The sequence below is a fragment of the Carassius carassius genome, chromosome 8, assembly GCF_963082965.1.
Source record: "Carassius carassius chromosome 8, fCarCar2.1, whole genome shotgun sequence".
Taxonomy (NCBI): Eukaryota; Metazoa; Chordata; class Actinopteri; order Cypriniformes; family Cyprinidae; genus Carassius; species Carassius carassius.
Genome location: NC_081762.1, coordinates 263,954 through 286,453, shown reverse-complemented (window position 1 = coordinate 286,453; position 22,500 = coordinate 263,954). Strand labels below are relative to the sequence as shown.

The 22,500-nt window shown below is 40.4% G+C and overlaps 2 protein-coding genes across 2 annotated transcripts in view; one reads left to right on the top strand and one right to left on the bottom strand.

Moving 5' to 3' along the window:
* fsip1 (fibrous sheath interacting protein 1) overlaps positions 1 to 12,705 on the bottom strand; it is a 24,644-nt gene extending 11,939 nt beyond the window's left edge. The window contains exons 1-9 of the mRNA XM_059555143.1: positions 12,241 to 12,705; positions 12,097 to 12,160; positions 10,264 to 10,400; positions 10,142 to 10,193; positions 9,913 to 10,067; positions 9,759 to 9,831; positions 9,527 to 9,667; positions 3,955 to 4,049; positions 2,732 to 2,851 (exon numbers count right to left, since the gene is read on the bottom strand). Coding sequence (XP_059411126.1) covers positions 2,732 to 2,851; positions 3,955 to 4,049; positions 9,527 to 9,667; positions 9,759 to 9,831; positions 9,913 to 10,067; positions 10,142 to 10,193; positions 10,264 to 10,400; positions 12,097 to 12,160; positions 12,241 to 12,297 — 894 coding nt within the window. The 5' untranslated portion in view covers positions 12,298 to 12,705. The remainder of the gene's footprint in view (positions 1 to 2,731; positions 2,852 to 3,954; positions 4,050 to 9,526; positions 9,668 to 9,758; positions 9,832 to 9,912; positions 10,068 to 10,141; positions 10,194 to 10,263; positions 10,401 to 12,096; positions 12,161 to 12,240) is intronic.
* A 2,239-nt stretch (positions 12,706 to 14,944) lies between these two features.
* c8h14orf28 (chromosome 8 C14orf28 homolog) lies at positions 14,945 to 22,336 on the top strand. The gene is made up of 5 exons (XM_059555488.1): positions 14,945 to 15,100; positions 15,990 to 16,514; positions 16,605 to 16,694; positions 16,776 to 16,910; positions 21,635 to 22,336. Exons 1-5 carry the CDS (start codon positions 14,991 to 14,993, stop codon positions 21,816 to 21,818), a joined length of 1,044 nt encoding a protein of 347 aa, XP_059411471.1. The 5' UTR covers positions 14,945 to 14,990; the 3' UTR covers positions 21,819 to 22,336.
* Positions 22,337 to 22,500: the final 164 nt, after the last annotated feature.

The window sequence follows — 22,500 nt, the reverse complement described above, 5'->3', positions numbered from 1 at the left end:
ATGATGATATTCTGCTGCTTGTGATGTGTCTCTAACAGTAGAGCAGAGACTGAGATAAACTGATCTGAATATATCTCCAGTGATGAGATGAGATGTAAATGATCCGCACATATAACACAGTGACTGAGAGCTGAAGAAATCAAGGCTCCTCAGAAGATGTGAGATGTTCTGGAGGCTTGTGAAGATCATTCCTCCGCTGAGGAACAGTGAAAGTAAAGTTTCTGGAAACAAACGCTCCTCAAAAGATCCTGAGGATCAGATTTGAGACTCTAAAACATGATTGATGGAGAATCAAGTAAAGCTGAGCTGCTTCAGTCCAGTAAGAGTTCATCTGGAGATATTACTGACCTTATTCTGACCTTTACTTGATCACAATCAGGAAAGATCTGACACGAGGAGCTCCAGAATTACACTAAAAGATCTTCGACTGGATCAAACACTCTGAACTCTCAATCAGAGACAGAAGACGTGAGGAGACGGAGATATCATTAAATATGATCAAGTATGATTTATAGTGTCCAACATGATTAAAGGATTATCAACAGTGTTTCTCAGTAACATGTCACAGATTCCATGCTGTTTTGCCGAAGCGATCACAAGAAGATAAAGCCCAGAGGTTTTCCTGCACCTGGTGCTCCACACAGAATCCCGACTCGGCCAAAGAGCCTCTAAAGCCAAATATCTAAGTCTTGACTAATATCCTTGTGAATCTCCCATCAGGCCGAGCGGCGAGCGATGAGGTCAGAGGATGGCGAGGATGAGGTAAGTGTTGACACGCCGCCTGCGTGCAGCAAAGACTGATGGGTAATTAAAAGCCTCATATACGGACTGTGAGCTCATAGAGCTGCTGTACTGAACTGGAATATAATAACAGACATTACTGCACAACATCTGGAGCTTATGATAGTCTTTTTAGTACCATTGAGAGTTTTTGGTATTGGATTTTAATTTTACTTTAAATAAAATAAATACATTTCTTCTTTCGTGTAAATTTTAGTAAAAGTTTAGTAGGTTTGTTGTGTTTTTTGTCTTTTTAAATTTTTATTTCTATAATAACCCGGGGTTATAAACAGTTGAATGCTACGTTTAATAATAATCTTGTAATTGAATAAAATACAAATAATAAGAAAACCTACATTAACATGCAGAGAGAAGTCTCTTCTGCTCACAGAGGCTGCATGTATTTGATCAGAAATACTGTAAAAATCTGATATATTATTACTGTTTAAATCATCTGTTTTCTGTGTGAATCTGTGTTAAAGTGTAATTTATTTCTGTGATGCTCCGCTGTATTTTCAGCATCATTCCTCCAGTCTCCAGTGTCACACGATCTTCAGAAATCAGAATAATATGCTAAAACATTTTTACAGACCTCAAGAAAGAGTCACGTGACTGAAGCAGATGAACAAATAGTTAAACATCTGCAAAGAAGATGAGACCAAATGCATGATGATGATGTTTAAATGTTCACAGCAGGACTAAAGTGATCTCTGGATCAGTGTCTGAGGATTGTGTGCTCACACTGAAGTAATTCAGAACAAACTCTAATGATGAGAATACAATGAGATTCAAACTAAGGTATCGTTTTAGTTTCGGTGCTGTTCATCCACAGTTTATTTGCTCTGGATTCGTTGCGATGGCAAAGCTGCATTATATAAGATGCACGGTGGATACTGTGTGAATTGTGTTATGTTTATTCTTCTAATGAAGTGTATTGATTGTAACATACATAGTTTATTTTGTGTAAACTGTGTTGATCATTTCCAGTAATGGTTGTATACTGTGTCAGGCTGTTGATACACACCAATCTGAACAAATAAGACACAAATAAGCAGTTTACACATCACTGGACTAAAGGCAGAAGCATGAGAAGAAGTGTGCGACAGCGATTAATGATGAACACAGCTGCGCTGCAGTGATTCATCATACTTTAATGTGCTTGGCCTTCAGCGCTCGTGACCCTTACAATACAGCCGTACGACGGAGAGAAGCCCAACAACATCTGTCTGTCTTTACAAACTCACTCAAGTCAGACAGAGCAACAGTAAAGCATCAGTGAACAGCCTACATCAACACAGAGAAGCTTCTTCTGTCTATCACAGCTGAGGAGGATCTGTGTGTTTGGAGAGTTTGAACACAGAAACGATCCGAAAATACTGTTAAACATCTGCATCGGGGAGGATCTGCAGGATTTCTTGCTGTAATGAATATGTGCCGTTTCTCTGCCACGGAATAAAAATAATAATAATTAAAAAAGATCGTTGTAACTTTATCTCACAATGTGGAACTGTTTTTCTTGCAACTGCAAATTAACATCTTGCAATTCTGACTGTTTTTCTCAGAACGTCAAGTTTCTATAATGCAATTTTTACATTACATTTATATCTTACAATTTTTGCTTTTTTCCTCCGAATTCTGAATATGTCAAAAATGTTGCTTTTTTTCCTCAGAATTCCGAGTTTATGTCACAATTGTTGCTTTTTCTCAGAATACCAAGATTATTTTAGATTTTTTTTTTTACTTTTTAAGGTTTAGGCAAAAAAAAAAACTAAAAGATAATTGTGACATCTTTTCTGACTTTGCAAAGAAATTGAAAAAAAAAACAGGAAGTCTGAATTGTGAACTATAAACTCAGAATTGAAAGAAAAACAGCCAGAATGGTAATTATCCAGTGGCAGAAACAGGCTTCCATAAGAATAATTTGGATCAATCGTGCTGTATGTGTGTGTACCTGTGGTTCAGTCTGCAGCTCGCTGTGCTTCTCTTCTTCCTCCAGATCGTTCAGCAGTTCCTCTATTCTCTCTTTCTCCTGTTGGGTGAGCAGAAACGAGTTCCCCCATGCTTCTGCCAGCTGAACAATCACAAACACCTTTCATCAAATAATCCATCAATCATGCTCTTCCTCAGCATTTCTGTCTCCTTCCCCAGTTTTCATTTGAGCTTCTAAAATCAAGATCCATTTACTGGAAACGCAGAATGACAAACTATAAGAAGTCTTGTTTTATGAGAAATGAGAACGTTTATCTGTCAGTGGATTGAGAAAAATCTATGTAGTTCAAAGTGAAAACAAGTTTTCATTCTCCGTTGGCAGATATTTGTTCTTAGACTGTTTTAAGCATAAACTCACTTCATTTTGTACATTTTGGTTTCTTCATATCTTAAGGATGTTTACATATTTGTATTAGAAGACACAAATACTAAAGAAGATATTAATGTTTTGCAGTACGTGCAACGTTAAAGACCACAACTGTATGAATTTAAGTCTTTCTTTTCTAATTTAAGCCCTTTTAAGGCTTTGATTTGAGGAAAGGTGAATAAAGACTTCTTAAGACCCACAGAAGACACATTTGCTGGAGACCACAGAAGATAAGAGATCTTTTTTTCCAGAAATTGATCAAAATGAAGAGTTTATGCTTAAAATAAGAACAAATTACTGCTTTTGTGGTCTGAAAAAGCAGCTTTGAATTAAGTTTGATCAATTAAAATTGTTCTTGTTTAAATCACAAACTCGTTTTCTGACCACTTTCTTTTCTTATCTGACGTTCTTGTGCATGTTCAGTAAATTGAAGAAATGTTTAAATATTTGAACTGGAAAACAGCTTATAAATACTGAGGAAGAGCATCAGATTCTGTGGAAGAGCTGGAATCAATTCAGCAGAAAACAGAGTGGTTTTAATTCTACATTACACCATTATTCCATTCTGCGCTCTAATGAATGGAAGTCGTTCCATGTTTAAAGACCCCATGAAATACCAATGTGAGTTCTGCACAGGAAAACAGAGCAGATTTCTCAATGACATCATAATGCACTCACTTCTGTCCAATCAGAAGCTCTGTAGAATGAGCAAGCCCCTCCCCCTGAGACCAGCTGACTCTGAGCATCAATATCACATTCAGACGATTTAAAAAGAAACGTGAGGAACTCTTTAATGAAGCGCATTAATTACGACGTACCTCAATATTTCTCTTGACAAAGTCTTGTCTGTGCTTGCTGTGAGCCGCTCCTCGCTGTCTGTCGTCTGACGGCTGATCCTCTGTCAGCTGCTGACCTGCGTCTCACACACACACACACACACACACAGTAAAGCGATGGAGCTGATGATGAAGATGTAAGTGACGTGCAGAACTTAAATGACATTTTGCTGTTTTAGATTAAAGTCTGTAGCAGTAAACTATGATTCCTGACATCAGGACGCCCTCTAGTGTTCAGAAAAAACAACACGGTCAATAATAAAAAACACAAAGACAAGAGATGATGTCATATTTTTAGCATAAAATCATAATCACATATTAAAACCAGCACAACAAACACATGCCAAAATTATGACATACACCTACAATCAAGCTTCATAAAACTAGTTCATGATCTCAGGGGTTAAAGTGGAAAAAAATCCTGAGCCTGAACTTTTTTTTTGGGGGGGGGGGGGGGGGTGTTTGGAGAGAAACTCCACAGACAGACTTAATTCATATATTGACGATAGTCAATAATACAGTAACAAACAAAAATACAGTAGCAAGAGGTTAAAGTGCTTAGAAAATGGTAAACTGACTGAGATAGACATGAATCTCTTCAATGATTATGTTTGGCACCATTTATTTAAAAGTACTATGTCAAATAAAGTGATTTCTTCTAAACAATAACAAGTGCTTAAATAATTAAGTGCTCAAAGTGCTAAAGAACTGAACTGCTAAACTGAAGATTAGAAGTGAAATCAAGGCTATTATCACTTTTTTTTCTGGGATGTACCTCGCATGTTGATTTGAAACCAACAGTCTAGTGAACGCTTTTTTTGAAAATGACAAATCATTTTCCGCTATAAATGTGCACACGCATATTGTTTAATCGCAGACATGGTCAGTCATAGACAACGGTGTGTCAGCTAATAGTTGCTCCCGGCTAGAGACCTGCACTTCCGCGGGAGTACCGCGGGACCCAGCGCCACCGAGTGCGGCGCGGGACAATATTTGATGGGTGAATGCGGACGCGGGCGGCAAGATATTATTGTGTGCGGGAAAATAAAATTATTTGCGGGACAAATAAAAGACAAAATAACAAAATAAAAGAACTAGAAACAAATAGACCTTTGTTTATAATAAAATAAAATAGACTTTGCGGAATGGGAGGATGCGGATGATACCGTAGACAGCGACGTGTAATTCGATTCCGTAATAGCGATATATTTAAATGTCAAATTGGATGGATTAGAAGCACACAGACCGGATGATGTCCTCCAGTGGTGGAAAAGACGAATTTCCGAGATTAAGCAAACACGCCATGTACTTTGTATTCCAGCTAGCGCACCATCGGAGAGGGCTTTCAGTATTTGCGGTCGCATACTGGAGCAGAGACGGATTTAACTGAAGCTCTCAACAGAGAATGACATGATATTCCTGCATGGGCACATTAAGTAGTTTTTTATACAAATAAATAAATAAATAATTTTTATTTATTTATTTAGCTAAATATTTAAAATTGGTCTATTTTGTTATTGAGGAATAAGGATATTTTTTGTTAAATGTTTGAATGAATTGCTCAGGCCCCATAAACTACTTTTCCTTTGAACATGAAATAAATCCAGGTTTATTATTATTATATAATTTATTAGGCTATAAAGCCTATAGCCTAATTATTATAGGTATATATATTTTTTATTTACATTTCTTACTTTTTTTACTGTATATGTTCTAAGTTCCTTGTTCATGTTCATAGGGGAGAACCGGGGCGAAAGTAACAAAGCGATTTGCTCAGAGCCTATTACTGCATTTGCATTCCCAGCTATGACGGTATATTCAGCATTCAATCCTTGATGGAGCTGAGAAATATCACGTGATTTCCCCATCATTTCCCGCAGTTAGGTCGGTAAAACTGTTTTCGATAACAAAAAGTAAATTATTGAAGCGGTAATTTTTTTTAATTAGTTGTGTTGTTTTTTTTGTTTCATGTGTCACAGTAATGATCAATCTACAGGTTATTTAATGCTTTAACACATCCTAAAGTTTGCATTATCAAAGTATTTTAGTATAAAAGTAAATCAGGTTTAAATGCCAGGAGTTCCTGTTCCGCTACAGTGACAAGAAGTATTTATTTTGTTCCGGTACATGCTATTCTGTGAATTTCTGTCTCTTGCATCATTTATTAAAATGTTTGTCATATTATACCAATAGAATATGTCTGAGTGAGGGTCAGAAAGACAAACAGTGGTCTGGTTTTATCCAGATGTTTATGAGAGAGCGTTTCTGGACACAGAGGAACATCTGGGCAGCTCCTACCTCACATTTACCTTAGTTATATTTAGGTTTTAGCCATACCTTAGCTTTTACACCTCCAGCTATGAATTTGCAGTGTTTCCAGATGTTTTAATGCACATTTTGAATTTATGCATAAAAACAACTGGATGGAAACATGAATAGGCCTACTGTTACATTTAGAATGTATATTATGCCAATGTAATTTAATTATTATATTGTTCATTCTGTTGAAAAAATGTTTTATAAAAATACACTGAAATAAAAAAATAAAAAAATAAAGTTTGTACAGTAGGGTTTTGAGACATTTGATGAAACTTAAATTTAAAATAAAAATATAAATATAAATATGTAATTAAAAAAATTTTTTGGCAAAAATAAAAGGCAGAATATGTTTGCAGTTACATATTAACAAGGTCATAGTCAGGTATACTTAATAAAAATAAGAGTAACGGAAAATAAATCAAGCTTATATTGTTGTGTTACTTTTAACCCACCTGTGTGTTACTTTCGTCCCAACCGATGGGGTCAAAAGTAACAATGTGCAACTTATGTTCAAATTGAAATTATACTGAAGCCTTTCTACATTTCTACAAAATACCACCTGGTATTGATAGACCACACTTCTGAGTTACTGTACACAGCAGAAATATATCTGTCTACAACATTATCTTTTAAAATGATGTTTTTCTGAAAAATGGTACTTTCGCCCCTGCTCTCCCCTACTTTTAATTAAACGCAAATAAAACGAAACATTTGTTTATTTTCCGTTTCTTTTTAAATTTATATTCAACAGGGGAGCAAGTGAAAAAATAAGAGTAGCAGGCAGAATATACAATTTATAAAAAAAAAAAAAATAAAAACTACTGTAGGCTATAGGCTACGGATTTTGCGGGCGGGAGCGGGACGAAACTTAAAAATCCCTCCCGCGCAGGTCTCTACTCCCGGCAACGTCGTGTTAAGTTTAAAGTGCACGGGCAGCGGCTCTATGACCGGAGTCTGGTGCTGCTTTCCAGGCAGGTTTTAGCTCGCAAGTCACTATTTCAAACCACGACTAACAACTTTGTACCGTTCCAGGCAAGTCACGCCAAACTTTCTGAGCGCAAGGAAATTTAGCTAGATTATTAATTTTATTGCAACGTTACATTGTCCTAAAATCTATTTTTTAACGTGTACCACTTGCATAAACACTGGCTGTTGTTTCGCGTGCTGTGTGACGTCAGAACTCGGAGTACATCGATCTAGTACGAGTTCACGGGCAGTGTTGCCAGATTGGGCGGTTTTGAATTTGATTGTGCGAATAAAAATTGTCTTGGGTGGGTGGACAAAATTTGGGCTGGTTTGGGGTCAGTTTGGCGGTTTTCAAAAATATAAATTGTATAGGCTAATTGGCTAACAAACAAGCTCAAGTGTGCATACACTGCATCCGAACAGTCATCACGTTGTTATAAACTGCAGTGCAGAGGTGCTGATGCTGATGAGGACGTCGCGGCCGTACTTTTAGCCAATCACTAGTGATCTACAGACACACGTGATGATACATGAGCAATAGCGGATCTAATTTTAAATGTAAGAACTGTATGAGTGATCATAATGCCTAAATATATGTTACATGGTAAAGAGTGGGAGAGTGTTACACTCAAAACGTGAATTACACCTGTTGAGGGAAAGATGACACCAAGACTCTAATATTACTGCAACTCCTAAAATAGAGCACAGTTAAATTATTTAATTTATAACATAATCTATTTATATCTAATCTATATCTAAACGATCTTGTCTTTTATCTTTTAAACAGTACAGATTGGTATATCTTCTTAGCTTTGACTGTGCAAATGTAATGTTCTACAATATGAACTTCACAAAAGACTAAAGCCCCTATTAGGGCGGTATTGTTTCTCATGTGGACCGCTGTGAAAATAATTTACATACACCTCAGTGATAAACTCATGGATTCGGATGGCGATTATTATTGTTGTTGTTAATTTTCATACAGTATTTATCAATGAATGACAACACAGTTTTGACTGTTATATGTGTGCATAAACAAGTGTGAAATACCTACTTACATTGCTTTTTCCTATCACTTATACTGGACACTTATGCTGTTGACATTGAAAATGATGCATATGTTTTTTCGAGGGTATCGGTAAATCAATTGTAAATCAATCAAATGTTTTGACGGTGACTGCTTGCATAACCTATTCTAATCATATTTGGTAATTGTCTTTAATGTATTTGCCACCATTTGATCCATGGGAAATTTATCTAACGGTATTATTTAGGCTATTATTTAGTTTTAAGGAGTTAAAATGGCTGTTAACACCTTTGACTGACATGTTGTATCACATTATTTTGTTAGTTAAAGTTTTGGGTGGTTTTTTGTTGGAGTAGGTGGGTTTTTGTGAGCTTTTGGGTTGGAAATCGTCCGTCCAATCTGGCAACACTGTTCACGGGTGGGAAGTCACGGGTTTGACTGCCGTTCCAGTGCACTTTCACAGGTTTAAGGTTGGAAAAACACGGGTTACGGGTTGCCTGGAACGTGACATAAATCATAACGAGCAAGCACTTTCTTACCGCTGCTGGCATACAGTAGCTTCCTCGAGCAAATCATGCAGAAACAAGCCCCGGGCTCTCTCAGTTTCTTGCACCAACTGCCAAAAAGCGCCATTTATTTTTGAGTCCTTTATCTATTGCTAGGAGTCTAGGACATCATCCCCAGGCTTCATAAACTTGCGCTCCATTTTTGTTTTCTCCGACAACGCTAACGTGACATTGACGTATGGGCGTCAGTCATCCTTCACGCCCTTCTCTGCTTCTGATAGGCTTGTAATGTTAGTTAAAGCTGCGTTCCTCTCATATGATTGGTATAAGAAATAAATTGGCTCGAAAATATTAAACTGCATGCGCAGGCTCTCAAATATATATATTTTTTTTTTCCTCACGGCCACACGCCGGAGATCCGGCACGGTGCCAGAATACTTTAAGCCCTGTGATCTAAGTAATGCAGGGATTTTGCATTAATGAGAATTTGGTGCGTGATTGTCAGTCCTAAAGTGAGCTGATCTGAGCTGCTCTGAGTTTGTTTCATAATTACAGAACTGTACAATTAACTGACATTTTACTGTTTATTTCTGAGAGGCTGCTCTGAAACTATCTGTACTGTTTCAAGCGCTATAGAAAGAAATGTTACTTGTGATCTCATTTTTTATGACAAATAAGTATTTCTTTCTTTCTTACGCAGCAGTGTGTATTGTATAAAGCACTAAATAAATAAAACTGACTTGAACTGACTCTATAGGTGTAGAATGTGGTTTGGATGGTTTACCGTCCGTCTGGTGTCTCGTGTCCAGATCACTCTTCAGATCCAGAACTTCAGTCTCAAACACAGGGACAAAATCCACTTCATCACAGTCCTGATCTGAAGCACATCACTGAATCACTCAGCAAATATGATAATATATATATATATATATAGTAATTCTAATCTCATGTAAGTCTGAGGGGCTCACAGTTGTTGGGTGTCAGTGCTAGAAAGCGTCTGGTGTTGTCCGTCTCGTTGCTGCTCATCCTAAGGCCGGCGGTCTGTAAGGTGTATGAGTGTTAGTGCAGCACGCAGACGTCTGTGTGTGTGTGTGTGTGTGTGTGTGTGATCTACAGACAAACCTGAAGCTCCTGCCACAGTCTCTGGTGCTGCTGTCTTCCTTTCTGCTTAACCTCTCTCTCCGCTGACACCTTGAGAGCCAGAACACGGTCCAGCCTCTTCATCTTCTTTATGGCTTCTCTCAACTCCGGATCTTCATTCTCTTCATCGGAATCATCTTTGAAATAATACAAAAATAATCAAATATTGAACTGGAAGAACTGAATCTTGAGATGAAAGCTCTGGTCAGACCTTGATCAGAGCCGTTTTCTGCGGTAAGATCAGTCCTGTCCCGGTGAACCTGCTTAAGGAGACAGTCATTAGATCATTAGTGCTCTCCGTCTCCAGACGCTCAGATGAAGGAGCTTCTCTACCTCGGAGTGTGTGACGTCAGGACTGAGCACCTCAAGAGATCTGGGCCCATCTCGACTCAGTCTTCTGATCTCACTGGAGGCCGGCCGAGAGATATCGTCCAAAAACCCCTTTGTGATGTCCATCCGGTCCACAGACACTGGAACACCATCAGAACACAGCAGAAGATGAGCCTCAGACACACAAACCTCTCAAAGAAACTTCCGTTGTGTGCTTTCAAGTCAAGTCGCATGCATTCATATAGTGCTTTTCATTAACATGCACATCGTTTCAGAGCAGCTTTACAGAAAATCATCATGTTAGTGTTTATAATATCTTAAAATCTTCATGCCCTATAGACTCACGTTTATCAGATTAGAGCCGAAGGTGATTTAGATACAACATGAGTGTATTATGTGCATGTATAAAACAATATATATCATTTATATATGTAGCAGGTTTATTTGTATACTTATGAATTCCACCAAAAATATTTCTTTTTGTATTACTGGAGTTTCATTTTGGGTTCATTCTGCCTGCGCGTCGGGTTAGTGCAGTGCGTGCGTGTGACGTCATCAGACTGGAAACTTGCGCCGCGCAAGGTTGACCTCAGTCAAAGCAATGCTGGATTTGACTGAGGTGAGTTCACGTCAGGTCTCTCCGATAATAAAATAGATATATAAGTTGCTATTATCACTTATTTGTTGACTTATCACTGTGTAAGAGTGTCTATGATGATGAGTGAATCTTGCAGTAGTCTTAATGAACTACAAGCCGTGAAATTTGTGTCTTTTATATGTTAAATGCAGTTCGGGAGCTGCTGCAGCACATGGTGAGCTAGCTGTTCGGCAGGCCATTAACATTGTATTGACGTGATGCTATTTGTTTTTAGATGCTAATTTGATGTCACGCAACACATTGCCATATTGTTTATGACCGCAGGTATGTTTTTTTGTGTGTGTTTGTGCATATTTGTTCTAGATGAATGCATATATGTGTAGTTTATCTAATGGAATTAATGAATGACTAAGGGGAATTTACAATGTGTTTTTCTATTGGGAATATCTGTGATATTTTTCTTTGTATTTGTTTTTGATTACAAATGTATGTAGTTTTTCTTTATGAAAAGAGGTTAAATGTGATTAATGTGAATACAGTCAAAGCAATGCTGGATTTGACTGAGATGCTAATTTGATGTCACGCAACACTCATTGCCATATTGTTTATGATCGCAGATAATAAACTACATTGTGTCAGCCAGTGCCCCTGTGTCTACTTGAGAACAACCCAGAACACAACACAGACAGACAAGACGGGTTACATATATATATGGACAATAATATAGCTAATACAGTCCAAATGTAATTCCGGTCAGTATATGGCAGTATCATTATTTTAAGTTTTGACTTTTAATCATTCCCACGGTATACATTTTTGAAATCAACAATTCGGTTTGCACTAATTTTTGCTATCATGAATTAATGTTTAACTGGTGAAAATGTAGTTCCAGATATCAACAATGTGCTATGAGTTTATGTATGTACTGTAAACACATAAAATATAGAACTTGTTTAGCTTATTTACTGTACAGCTGTGACACAGCAGCTCTTAGATATTGTTGCGTTTAGTCACGTGTCAGGAAGTCAGCGGAGGGGGGTCGGATTGTTTCCCCCCCCGGTGGGCGTGGCTTTCAGATTATGACGCGTGCCGCTCTGAATATAAATAGCATACTGAGTCTAAATCATTATGATTTTTTGATTATAGGTGAACCTCGGAGTACATATAAATGATATACAATAATAATTAATGCAGTTCATGGGCCCTTTAACACTTGATGATTGCTGATGATGTCAGACCTTGATCAGTGAGCAGTTTCTCCGCCGAACAGCCGCTGCTCTCCTCCTCAGAGGCCTCTGGATCCTGGACAGAAGATCACAGCACGCTGTCTCTGACTGAAGCTGGTGTGTGTGTGTGTGTGTGTGTGTGTGTGCATTACTGACCGCTCGTGCTGTGATGATCTCCAGGGTCCGACACACATCACCCGCAGAAACCTCCATATCAGACACTGCAGCACATTTACACGCACTTACAGTATGTGAATACCTACTATCTCCAATAAATCATACCTGGATATATATATATTACAGTAAATCAGTCTCTCACACGGGGAACGTCTCTCTGGAGGAGTGTTTCGCTTGTTTACACTGAGCGCGCCGCTGTATCCAGGGACGCCAGAGTCCCGGATGTAGTAACGGTCCGACTCCCCTCAGGAAGCTTTACTGAAGCGATAATAAGGACTTTCGTTCAGAATAACGTCACAGTGACGGAGAAACTCTGAGAGAAACTATGAAGCCTAAGTGAGACGATAAAAGGGAATTTCTTTGAGTCCACGCGGTTTCTGGAGCGAATTTCCGAACACCGTGACAGACTGTCGCCACAAGAGCGCGCAAAACTACCGGGCACGAGCAGCGCGCGAACAAGAGTTTAGAGCACAGAGACTAACAAACGCAAAACTATTTAAAACTGAAAAATCATATGATATATATATATATATATATATATATATACAACCCTCCCCCTCAACGAAAAAAAGACATATAAATCCTTTTTTTTCTCAAAAGCATTAAAATATGCATGTTTGTGTGATGTTGGTGTTATTCGAGATGCTTAATATAATAAATTCATTAAAAAAAACGTCAACACCGACTATCTAACTACTAAAAAAAATCCTAAAAATTCTAACACATAGATTACTGCTAATATATATATTTTTTTTAACTTTTAAATCTTTTCGCATATTCAAATGATGTAAATGGACATTGAAAACTGTTTTATGACATTATCAAACACAAACAGGTCACTTTACCTTCATCCTTTAACAGAAGAGACTTATAACACCCCCCCCCCCCCCCCCCAAAAAGGGAACATAATTATATCTATATTTATTTAAACAGCAGTAAAATATGAATTTGGTGCGATGTTGCTGTTATACCCTTATTCCATTAATTTGTCCCAGTGTTTGAATTGTAGTGATTTATACAGCTGAACAAATACTTAAACTCAAATGGATACCTGGACAATTTTCAATCTGGTTTTCGATCGCATTACAGCTCAGAGACAGCACTCATTAAGATAATAAATGATATTCACTTAAATTCTGACTCTGGCAAAATATCGGTGCTGGTATTGCTAGATCTCAGTGCTGCGTTTGACACTGTCGATTATAACATACTACTAGACTGGAAAACTGGGTCGGGCTTTCTGGGATGGTACTTAAATGGTTCAGGTCATATTTAGAAGGGAGAGGCTATTATGTGAGTCTAGGAGAGCATAAGTCTAAGTGGACGTCCATGACATGTGGAGTCCCACAAGGCTCAATTCTTGCACCGCTCTTGTTTAGCCTGTATATGCTCCCACTAAGTCAAATAATGAGAAAGAACCAAATTGCCTATCACAGCTATGCTGATGATACCCAGATTTACCTAGCCTTATCTCCAAATAACTACAGCCCCATTGACTCCCTCTGCCAATGCATTGATGAAATTAATAGTTGGATGTGCCATAACTTTCTTCAGTTAAACAGGGAAAACACTGAAGTCATTGCATTTGGAAAACAAAGATGAAGTGTTCAAGGTGAATGCATACCTTGACTCTAGGGATCAAACAACTAAAAATCAAGTCAGGAATCTTGGTGTGATTCTGAAGACAGACCTTAGTTTCAGTAGTCATGTCAAAGCAGTAACTAAATCAGCATACATCATCTAAAAAACTTTGCAAGAGTTAACTTAGATGTTTTGTTTCCAGCAAAGACTTGGAGAAACTTGTTCATGCCTTTATCACCAGCAGGGTGGACTATTGTAATGGGCTCCTCACCGGCCTTCCCAAAAAGACCATTAGACAGCTGCAGCTCATCCAGAACACTGCTGCCAGGATTCTGACTAGAACCAGAAAATCTGAGAATATCACACCAGTCCTCAGGTCCTTACACTGGCTTCCAGTTACATTTAGGATTGATTTTAAAGTACTTTTACTCATATATAAATCGCTCAATGACCTAGGACTGAAATACATTGCAGATATGTTCACTGAATATAAACCTAACAGACCACTCAGATCACTAGGATCGAGTCAGTTAGAAATACCAAGGGTTCACACAAAACAAGGGGAGTCCTCCTTTAGTTACTATGCCGCCCGCAGCTGGAATCAGCTTCCAGAAGAGATCAGATGTGCTAAAACACTAGTCACATTTAAATCTAGACTTAAAACTCATCTGTGTAGCTGTGCATTTATTGAATGAGCACTGTGCAATGTCCGAAATGATTGCACTGTATTTTACGTATTCACTGTATTTTATGTAAAATTATTTTCTATTTGTAACTGTTTTAAATTCATTTTAAGTAAGTCCATTTTTAAATCATTTCCAAAGTTTTAAAATTGCTTGTTTTTATTTTTGTATTATTTTCTTCCTATTTTACTTTCTTTTATGTTAAGCACTTTGAATTACCATTGGGTACGAAATGTGCTATATAAATAAACTTGCCTTGCCTAATCGCGTGTTTTTGTTCAAAAGTAGAGCCTACGTTCCAAAAAAAATCTAATTAGCTTTAATTGTTGAGACAAAAATGACGCTGTATTGTTGTGCGCGTGCCCAGTAGATTTTGTTGTGTACCATCTAGCCTAGCGTGAGTGGGCGGGGCTTGATCAGCGCTGTGTACGTGACGCCTGCGTGCGTGCGTGCGCTGGTAAACAGATGCCATGTTGGTTTCGTAGAGATGAAGACGTGCGGAACATTATGGAGAGAGATTTCTGCTCTTTAACAGATTCTGAGGAGCTGCGCAGCTTCATCACACACTCGGAGAGGTGAACGAACACGCACACACACACATTCTGATCTCAATGCAGAACACACACACACCTTTAATGAAGCTGTATCAACAACACGACTGACTCACAAGTGCATTAATGTTCATTATATAAATTAATCAACTGTCATTTGTTGACAAGTATTCAGATGAATGAGTTTATCATTCACATTTCTGAAAACCTTTTCAACTTATAAACTCTGAATATTAGCTCATTGCTGTAAGTGTCTGTTTCAGACGTGTTCACTTGTAATGTTTAGATTTCTTTAAAGTCATACACTACAGATGTGTGTGTAAAGATATATATATATCACCATACACTCCTCAGCTAATTAATAACTGTAGTAAAAGACAGTAGTTTTGCATCACAAGTTTGCTAAAGGTTGTTTACATATGCAAATGATGCATTAATATAATTAAATATGCACTAATTTGCATACACTTACAGAACAGAAATCTGAAGATTACATACAGTCAGTTTTAAAGCTCCTGTTTGATCTTTGTTTACATATTAAGAGTTAGAAGGGACTTTTAATCACTTCATAAAAAAAAATATTTTTATTGAATCTGTTTTTGCCATGGAATAAAAAAAATATAAATACAACAAATAAATAAATAATTTTGGACTTTGTCTCTTAATTCTTTGATATAAACGCAGAATAATGAGATTTAAATAAAGAATGGCAAGACTTAAATAAAAAAAACAAAATAAATCAATTACCTTTTAAAGTTTATCTTTTACATGTTGTATTCTTTGGCAGGAACGTGTGTTCATATAAACAGACAGAAAACAGCATGTTTTTAGGATTAAGATGTTGTTAAATCAGTGTTTATGACACTGATTTAACAACTCTTTGAAGCTGAAGTGTGTGGTGTTGTTGTGACAGGACCAAGACGCTGTTCGAGGAGATCCGCGCCTCCATCAGTAATAACACGGAGGGCGAGCGCTCGTTCTGGCGTCCGGTTCTGCCGTGGGGCGGTGTGTTCACCATCAGAGCGGGACGCAAGGCCATCGCCTGCACGCCGCTGTACGTCAAGATCACCCTGAAGAACACCTGCACCATCGACGGCTTCCTCATGCTCCTCTACGTCATCCTGAGAGACAACCACAGCTTCCCTCGAGAGCTGGGTCTGTTCCTGGGCCGCCGCTTCGTCCAGCACTTCCTGTACCTGATGGACTCCTGCGAGTACACCACCGTCAAGATGCTGTGGATCTGGGACCGCATGTCCAAGCGGCAGTACCGCTCCGCGGTCCACCACACGGCACTGGAGATCGACCTGTTCGGCAACGAGCACGAGAACTTCACCAAGAACCTGGAGAACCTGATGTCTAGCGCGCAGGAGAGCTGCTGCTCCAGCTGGACCTGCCCCAACCGCTTCCAGGAGCATCTTCACCGGACCATCAGTGTCAAGTACGTCACGCTTCACACTACATCCAACACTCACCTTCACTCCATAGATGTTTGAGATGATTGACAGCTGTATGTCTGTGTTTCTCTCAGTCCTCCTCAGGAGCTTCCAGATAAAGATCCCATCCAGTCAGCGCTGGACGAGTTCTTCTGCCCGCGGCTGGAGCTCTGTGAAGAGCTGGAGTGAGTTTCTCAGAGTTTCTCCGAGGCTGATGCATCTGATCTGATCTCCTCATCACATCTGTGTGTGTGTGTGTGTTACAGGTGCGAGGGTCTGAGGGAGTTCGGTCAGAGGTTCTTCTGTCACGGCCCGCCGCCCTTCGTCATCCTCAACATGCAGATGTGGCAGTCGGAGGATCTGTCGTACGTGCCGTATCACCTGGAGCTCTCCGAACAACGGTGACCTTTAGTGACCTCGGTCACATCCTCCTCTTGATTCACTCGAGACACACGTCACCTCATCCTGAATGTAACTGGACAACAATTTCCAAAATCTTCCTACAAATTTAAGAACTATCCATGCACACACACACAAAAAAAAATCATTTTAAAATGCATTTTTACTTATTAAACTGCAGTTCTATAACTATATAATATATATATATATATATATATATATATATATATATATATATATATATATATATATATATATTATGAATACAAAATATATATACATAATTTTATGGGAAATCATTTATCTTGAATTAATTTCAGTAATGTAGTTAACACAAAGCGTGTGTCTGTAGGTGTGTTCCCCGAGCGTGTGTCTGTAGGTGTGTTCCCCGAGCGTGTGTCTTTTAGGCGTGTTCTCAGAGCGTGTGTCTTTTAGGCGTGTTCTCAGAGCGTGTGACTGTAGTGGTGTTCCCCGAGCGTGTGTCTGTAGGTGTGTTCCCCGAGCGTGTGTCTGTAGGTGTGTTCCCCGAGCGTGTGTCTGTAGATGTGTTCCCCGAGCGTGTGTCTTTTAGGCGTGTTCTCAGAGCGTGTGTCTGTAGTGGTGTTCTCCGAGCGTGTGTCTGTAGGCGTGTTCCCCGAGCGTGTGTCTGTAGGCGTGTTCCCCGAGCGTGTGTCTGTAGGCGTGTTCCCCGAGCGTGTGTCTGTAGGCGTGTTCCCCGAGCGTGTGTCTGTAGGTGTGTTCCCCGAGCGTGTGTCTGTAGGTGTGTTCCCCGAGCGTGTGTCTGTAGGTGTGTTCCCCGAGCGTGTGTCTGTAGGTGTGTTCCCCGAGCGTGTGTCTGTAGGCGTGTTCCCCGAGCGTGTGTCTGTAGTGGTGTTCTCTGAGCGTGTGTCTGTAGGTGTGTTCCCCGAGCGTGTGTCTATAGGTGTGTTTCCCGAGCGTGTGTCTGTAGGTGTGTTCCCCGAGCGTGTGTCTGTAGGTGTGTTCCCCGAGGGTGTGTCTGTAGGTGTGTTCCCCGAGCGTGTGTCTTTTAGGCGTGTTCTCCGAGCGTGTGTCTGTAGTGGTGTTCTCCGAGCGTGTGTCTGTAGTGGTGTTCTCCGAGCGTGTGTCTGTAGTCAAAGTCACCTTTATTTATATAGCGCTTTAAACAAAATACATTGCGTCAAAGCAACTGAACAACATTCATTAGGAAAACAGTGTCAATAATGCAGAATGATAGTTAAAGGCAGTTCATCATTGGATTCAGTTATGTCATCTCTGTTCAGTTAAATAGTGTCTGTGCATTTATTTGCAATCAAGTCAACGATATTGCTGTAGATGAAGTGTCCCCAACTAAGCAAGCCAGAGGCGACAGCGGCAAGGAACCGAAACTCCATCGGTGACAGAATGGAGAAAAAAACCTTGGGAGAAACCAGGCTCAGTTGGGGGACCAGTTCTCCTCTGACCAGACGAAACCAGTAGTTCAATTCCAGGCTGCAGCAAAGTCAGATTGTGCAGAAGAATCATCTGTTTCCTGTGGTCTTGTCCTGGTGCTCCTCTGAGACAAGGTCTTTACAGGGGATCTGTATCTGGGGCTCTAGTTGTCCTGGTCTCCACTGTCTTTCAGGGATGTAGAGGTCCTTTCTAGGTGCTGATCCAGCATCTGGTCTGGATACGTACTGGATCCAGGTGACTGCAGTGACCCTCTGATCTGGACACAGACTGGATCTGGTGGCTACGGTGACCTCGGAATAAGAGAGAAACAGACTAATATTAGCGTAGATGCCATTCTTCTAATGATGCAGCAAGTACATCGGGTGTTATGGGAAGTGTTCCGGTTTACCTAATTAATGCAGCCTAAAAATCCTTTAATGGATTTGGATAATAAAAGCATATTAGTATGTTATGTGTAAGCCAGGTTAAAGAGATGGGTCTTTAATCTAGATTTAAACTGCAAGAGTGTGTCTGCCTCCCGAACAATGTTAGGTAGGTTATTCCAGAGTTTGGGCGCCAAATAGGAAAAGGATCTGCCGCCTGCAGTTGATTTTGATATTCTAGGTATTATCAAATTGCCTGAGTTTTGAGAACGTAGCGGACGTAGAGGATTATAATGTAAAAGGAGCTCATTCAAATACTGAGGTGCTAAACCATTCAGGGCTTTATAAGTAATAAGCAATATTTTAAAATCTATGCGATGTTTGATAGAGAGCCAGTGCAGTGTTGACAGGACCGGGCTAATATGGTCATACTTCCTGGTTCTAGTAAGAACTCTTGCTGCTGCATTTAGGAGTAGCTGTAGTTTGTTTACTAAGCGTGCAGAACAACCACCCAATAAAGCATTACAATAATCTAACCTTGAGCTCATAAATGCATGGATTAACATTTCTGCATTTGACATTGAGAGCATAGGCCGTAATTTAGATATATTTTTGAGATGGAAAAATGCAGTTTTACAAATGCTAGAAATGTGGCTTTCTAAGGAAAGATTGCGATCAAATAGCACACCTAGGTTCCTAACTGATGACGAAGAATTGACAGAGCAACCATCAAGTCTTAGACAGTGTTTTTAGGTCCTATAATTAACACCTCTGTTTTTTCAGAATTTAGCAGTAAGAAATTACTCGTCATCCAGTTTTTTATATAGACTATGCAATCCATTAGTTTTTCAAATTGGTGTGTTTCACTGGGCTGCGAAGAAATAGAGCTGAGTATCATCAGCATAACAGTGAAAGCTAACACCATGTTTCCTGATGATATCTCCCAAGGGTAACATATAAAGCGTGAAGAGTAGCGGCCCTAGTACTGAGCCTTGAGGTACTCCATACTGCACTTGTGATCGATATGATACATCTTCCTTCACTGCTACGAACTGATGGCGGTCATATAAGTACGATTTAAACCATGCTAATGCACTTCCACTGATGCCAACAAAGTGTTCAAGTCTATGCAAAAGAATGTTGTGGTCAATTGTGTCAAACGCAGCACTAAGATCCAATAAAACTAATAGAGAGATACACCCACGATCAGATGATAAGAGCAGATCATTTGTAACTCTAAGGAGAGCAGTCTCAGTACTATGATACGGTCTAAATCCTGACTGGAAATCCTCACATATACCATTTTTCTCTAAGAAGGAATATAATTGTGTGGATACCACCTTTTCTAGTATCTTGGACAGAAAAGGGAGATTCGAGATTGGTCTATAATTAACTAGTTCTTTGGGGTCAAGTTGTGGTTTTTTGATGAGAGGCTTAATAACAGCCAGTTTGAAGGTTTTGGGGACATATCCTAATGACAATGAGGAATTAATAATAGTCAGAAGAGGATCTATGACTTCTGGAAGCACCTCTTTTAGGAGCTTAGATGGTATAGGGTCTAACATACATGTTGTTGTAGGGGTGTTCCCTGAGCGTGTGTCTGTAGGGGTGTTCCCCCGAGCGCGTGTCTGTAGGGGTGTTCCCCGAGCGTGTGTCTGTAGGTGTGTTCTCCGAGCGTGTGTCTGTAGGTGTGTTCTCCGAGCGTGTGTCTGTAGGGGTGTTCTCCGAGCGTGTGTCTGTAGGGGTGTTCTCCGAGCGTGTGTCTGTAGGGGTGTTCCCTGAGCGTGTGTCTGTAGGGGTGTTCCCTGACCGTGTGTCTGTAGGGGTGTTCCCTGACCGTGTGTCTGTAGGGGTGTTCCCTGAACGTGTGTCTGTAGGTGTGTTCCCCGAGCGTGTGTCTGTAGGTGTGTTCCCCGAGCGTGTGTCTGTAGGCGTGTTCCCCGAGCGTGTGTCTGTAGGCGTGTTCTCGGAGCGTGTGTCTGTAGGCGTGTTCTCGGAGCGTGTGTCTGTAGACGTGTTCCCTGAGCGTGTATGTAGGCGTGTTCTCTGAGCGTGTGTGTATGTAGGCGTGTTCCCTGAACGTGTGTCTGTAGGGGTGTTCCCTGAACGTGTGTCTGTAGGCGTGTTCCCTGAGCGCGTGTCTGTAGGCGTGTTCCCTGAGCGTGTGACTGTAGGGGTGCTCCCTGAGCGTGTGACTGTAGGGGTGCTCCCTGAGCGTGTGACTGTAGGGGTGTTCCCTGAACGTGTGTCTGTAGGTGTGTTCTCTGAGCGCGTGTCTGTAGGTGTTTTCTCTGAGCGCGTGTCTGTAGTGGTGTTCTCTGAGCGCTTGTCTGTAGTGGTGTTCTCTGAGCGTGTGTCTGTAGGGGTGTTCCCCGAACGTGTGTCTGTAGGTGTGTTCCCCGAGCGTGTGTCTGTAGGTGTGTTCCCCGAGCGTGTGTCTGTAGGCGTGTTCCCCGAGCGTGTGTCTGTAGGCGTGTTCTCGGAGCGTGTGTCTGTAGGCGTGTTCTCGGAGGCGTGTGTCTGTAGGCGTGTTCCCTGAGCGTGTCTGTAGACGTGTTCCCTGAGCGTGTCTGTAGGCGTGTTCTCGGAGCCTGTGTCTGTAGGCGTGTTCTCTGAGCGTGTGTCTGTAGGCGTGTTCTCTGAGCGTGTGTCTGTAGGCGTGTTCTCTGAGCGTGTGTCTGTAGGCGTGTTCTCAGAGCGTGTGTCTGTAGGCGTGTTCTCTTAGCGTGTCTGTAGACGTGTTCTCGGAGCGTGTGTCTGTAGACGTGTTCTCGGAGCGTGTGTCTGTAGACGTGTTCTCGGAGCGTGTGTCTGTAGACGTGTTCTCGAAGCGTGTGTCTGTAGACGTGTTCTCGGAGCGTGTGTCTGTAGACGTGTTCTCTGAGCGTGTGTCTGTAGGTGTGTTCTCTAAGTGTGTGGTTGTTGTTGCTCAGGTACTCACTGGAGGGAGCCACGCTCTTCAACAGAGAAGAGCATCATTATTCAGCAGCGTTTCAGATCGACGGCTTCTGGATGCACTACGACGGCCTGCGCAGCGACAACCTGGTGCTGCTGGACAAACCTCCCGAGTTCCTGCTGCTGTCCTCGCTCGTCTACATCAGGACCTCAGAGCGATGAACACAATATTCCCTTAAAAACTGAACTCTACTTCTTATGACAGTATATTTTTGTGCTTTCCAGTCATGTTTTATACTCCTCTAAATGATTGACTTTTGTATTTTTGTAAGCGATTCTCTGGTCTGTTTTCTACTGCTTGGAATCCAAGAGTATGTGACGGTGGACTATAATAGTTCTGTGGATCAGAAACCTTCACGCAGTGCAGAAACACCTGTCATCCACACACGGACACAGACAGAAGATCTAATAACTCATAGAATCCGCCCTGTAAAGAAAGTTACTTGTTTTTAATCTTTTATTATTGTTGGTTTAAAGCTCTTTATCTACTTCACTACCTGCACTCATCATGACTAGATGGATTACTAGGTTTAGTTGAGGATTCGTTTACTGAAGCATGGCAACAGAACATTACAGATGTGGTGTAAATCAATGTGCATTAATACTTTTATAATCAACATCAAATATCAGTCAGATATTGTATCTGCTGTCCATGCAAATAAAAGTTTTTATGTTTGTAACCATGTGTTAAAGAGACCAGTGGATGCTCTGCAGTGAATGGGTGCCGTCAGAATGAGAGTCTGATAAAAACATCACAATAATCCACAGCACTCCAGTCCATCAGTGAACATCTGGAGAAGACAAAAGATGAAACAAATCCAGCATTAAGATGTTTTTAACTCAA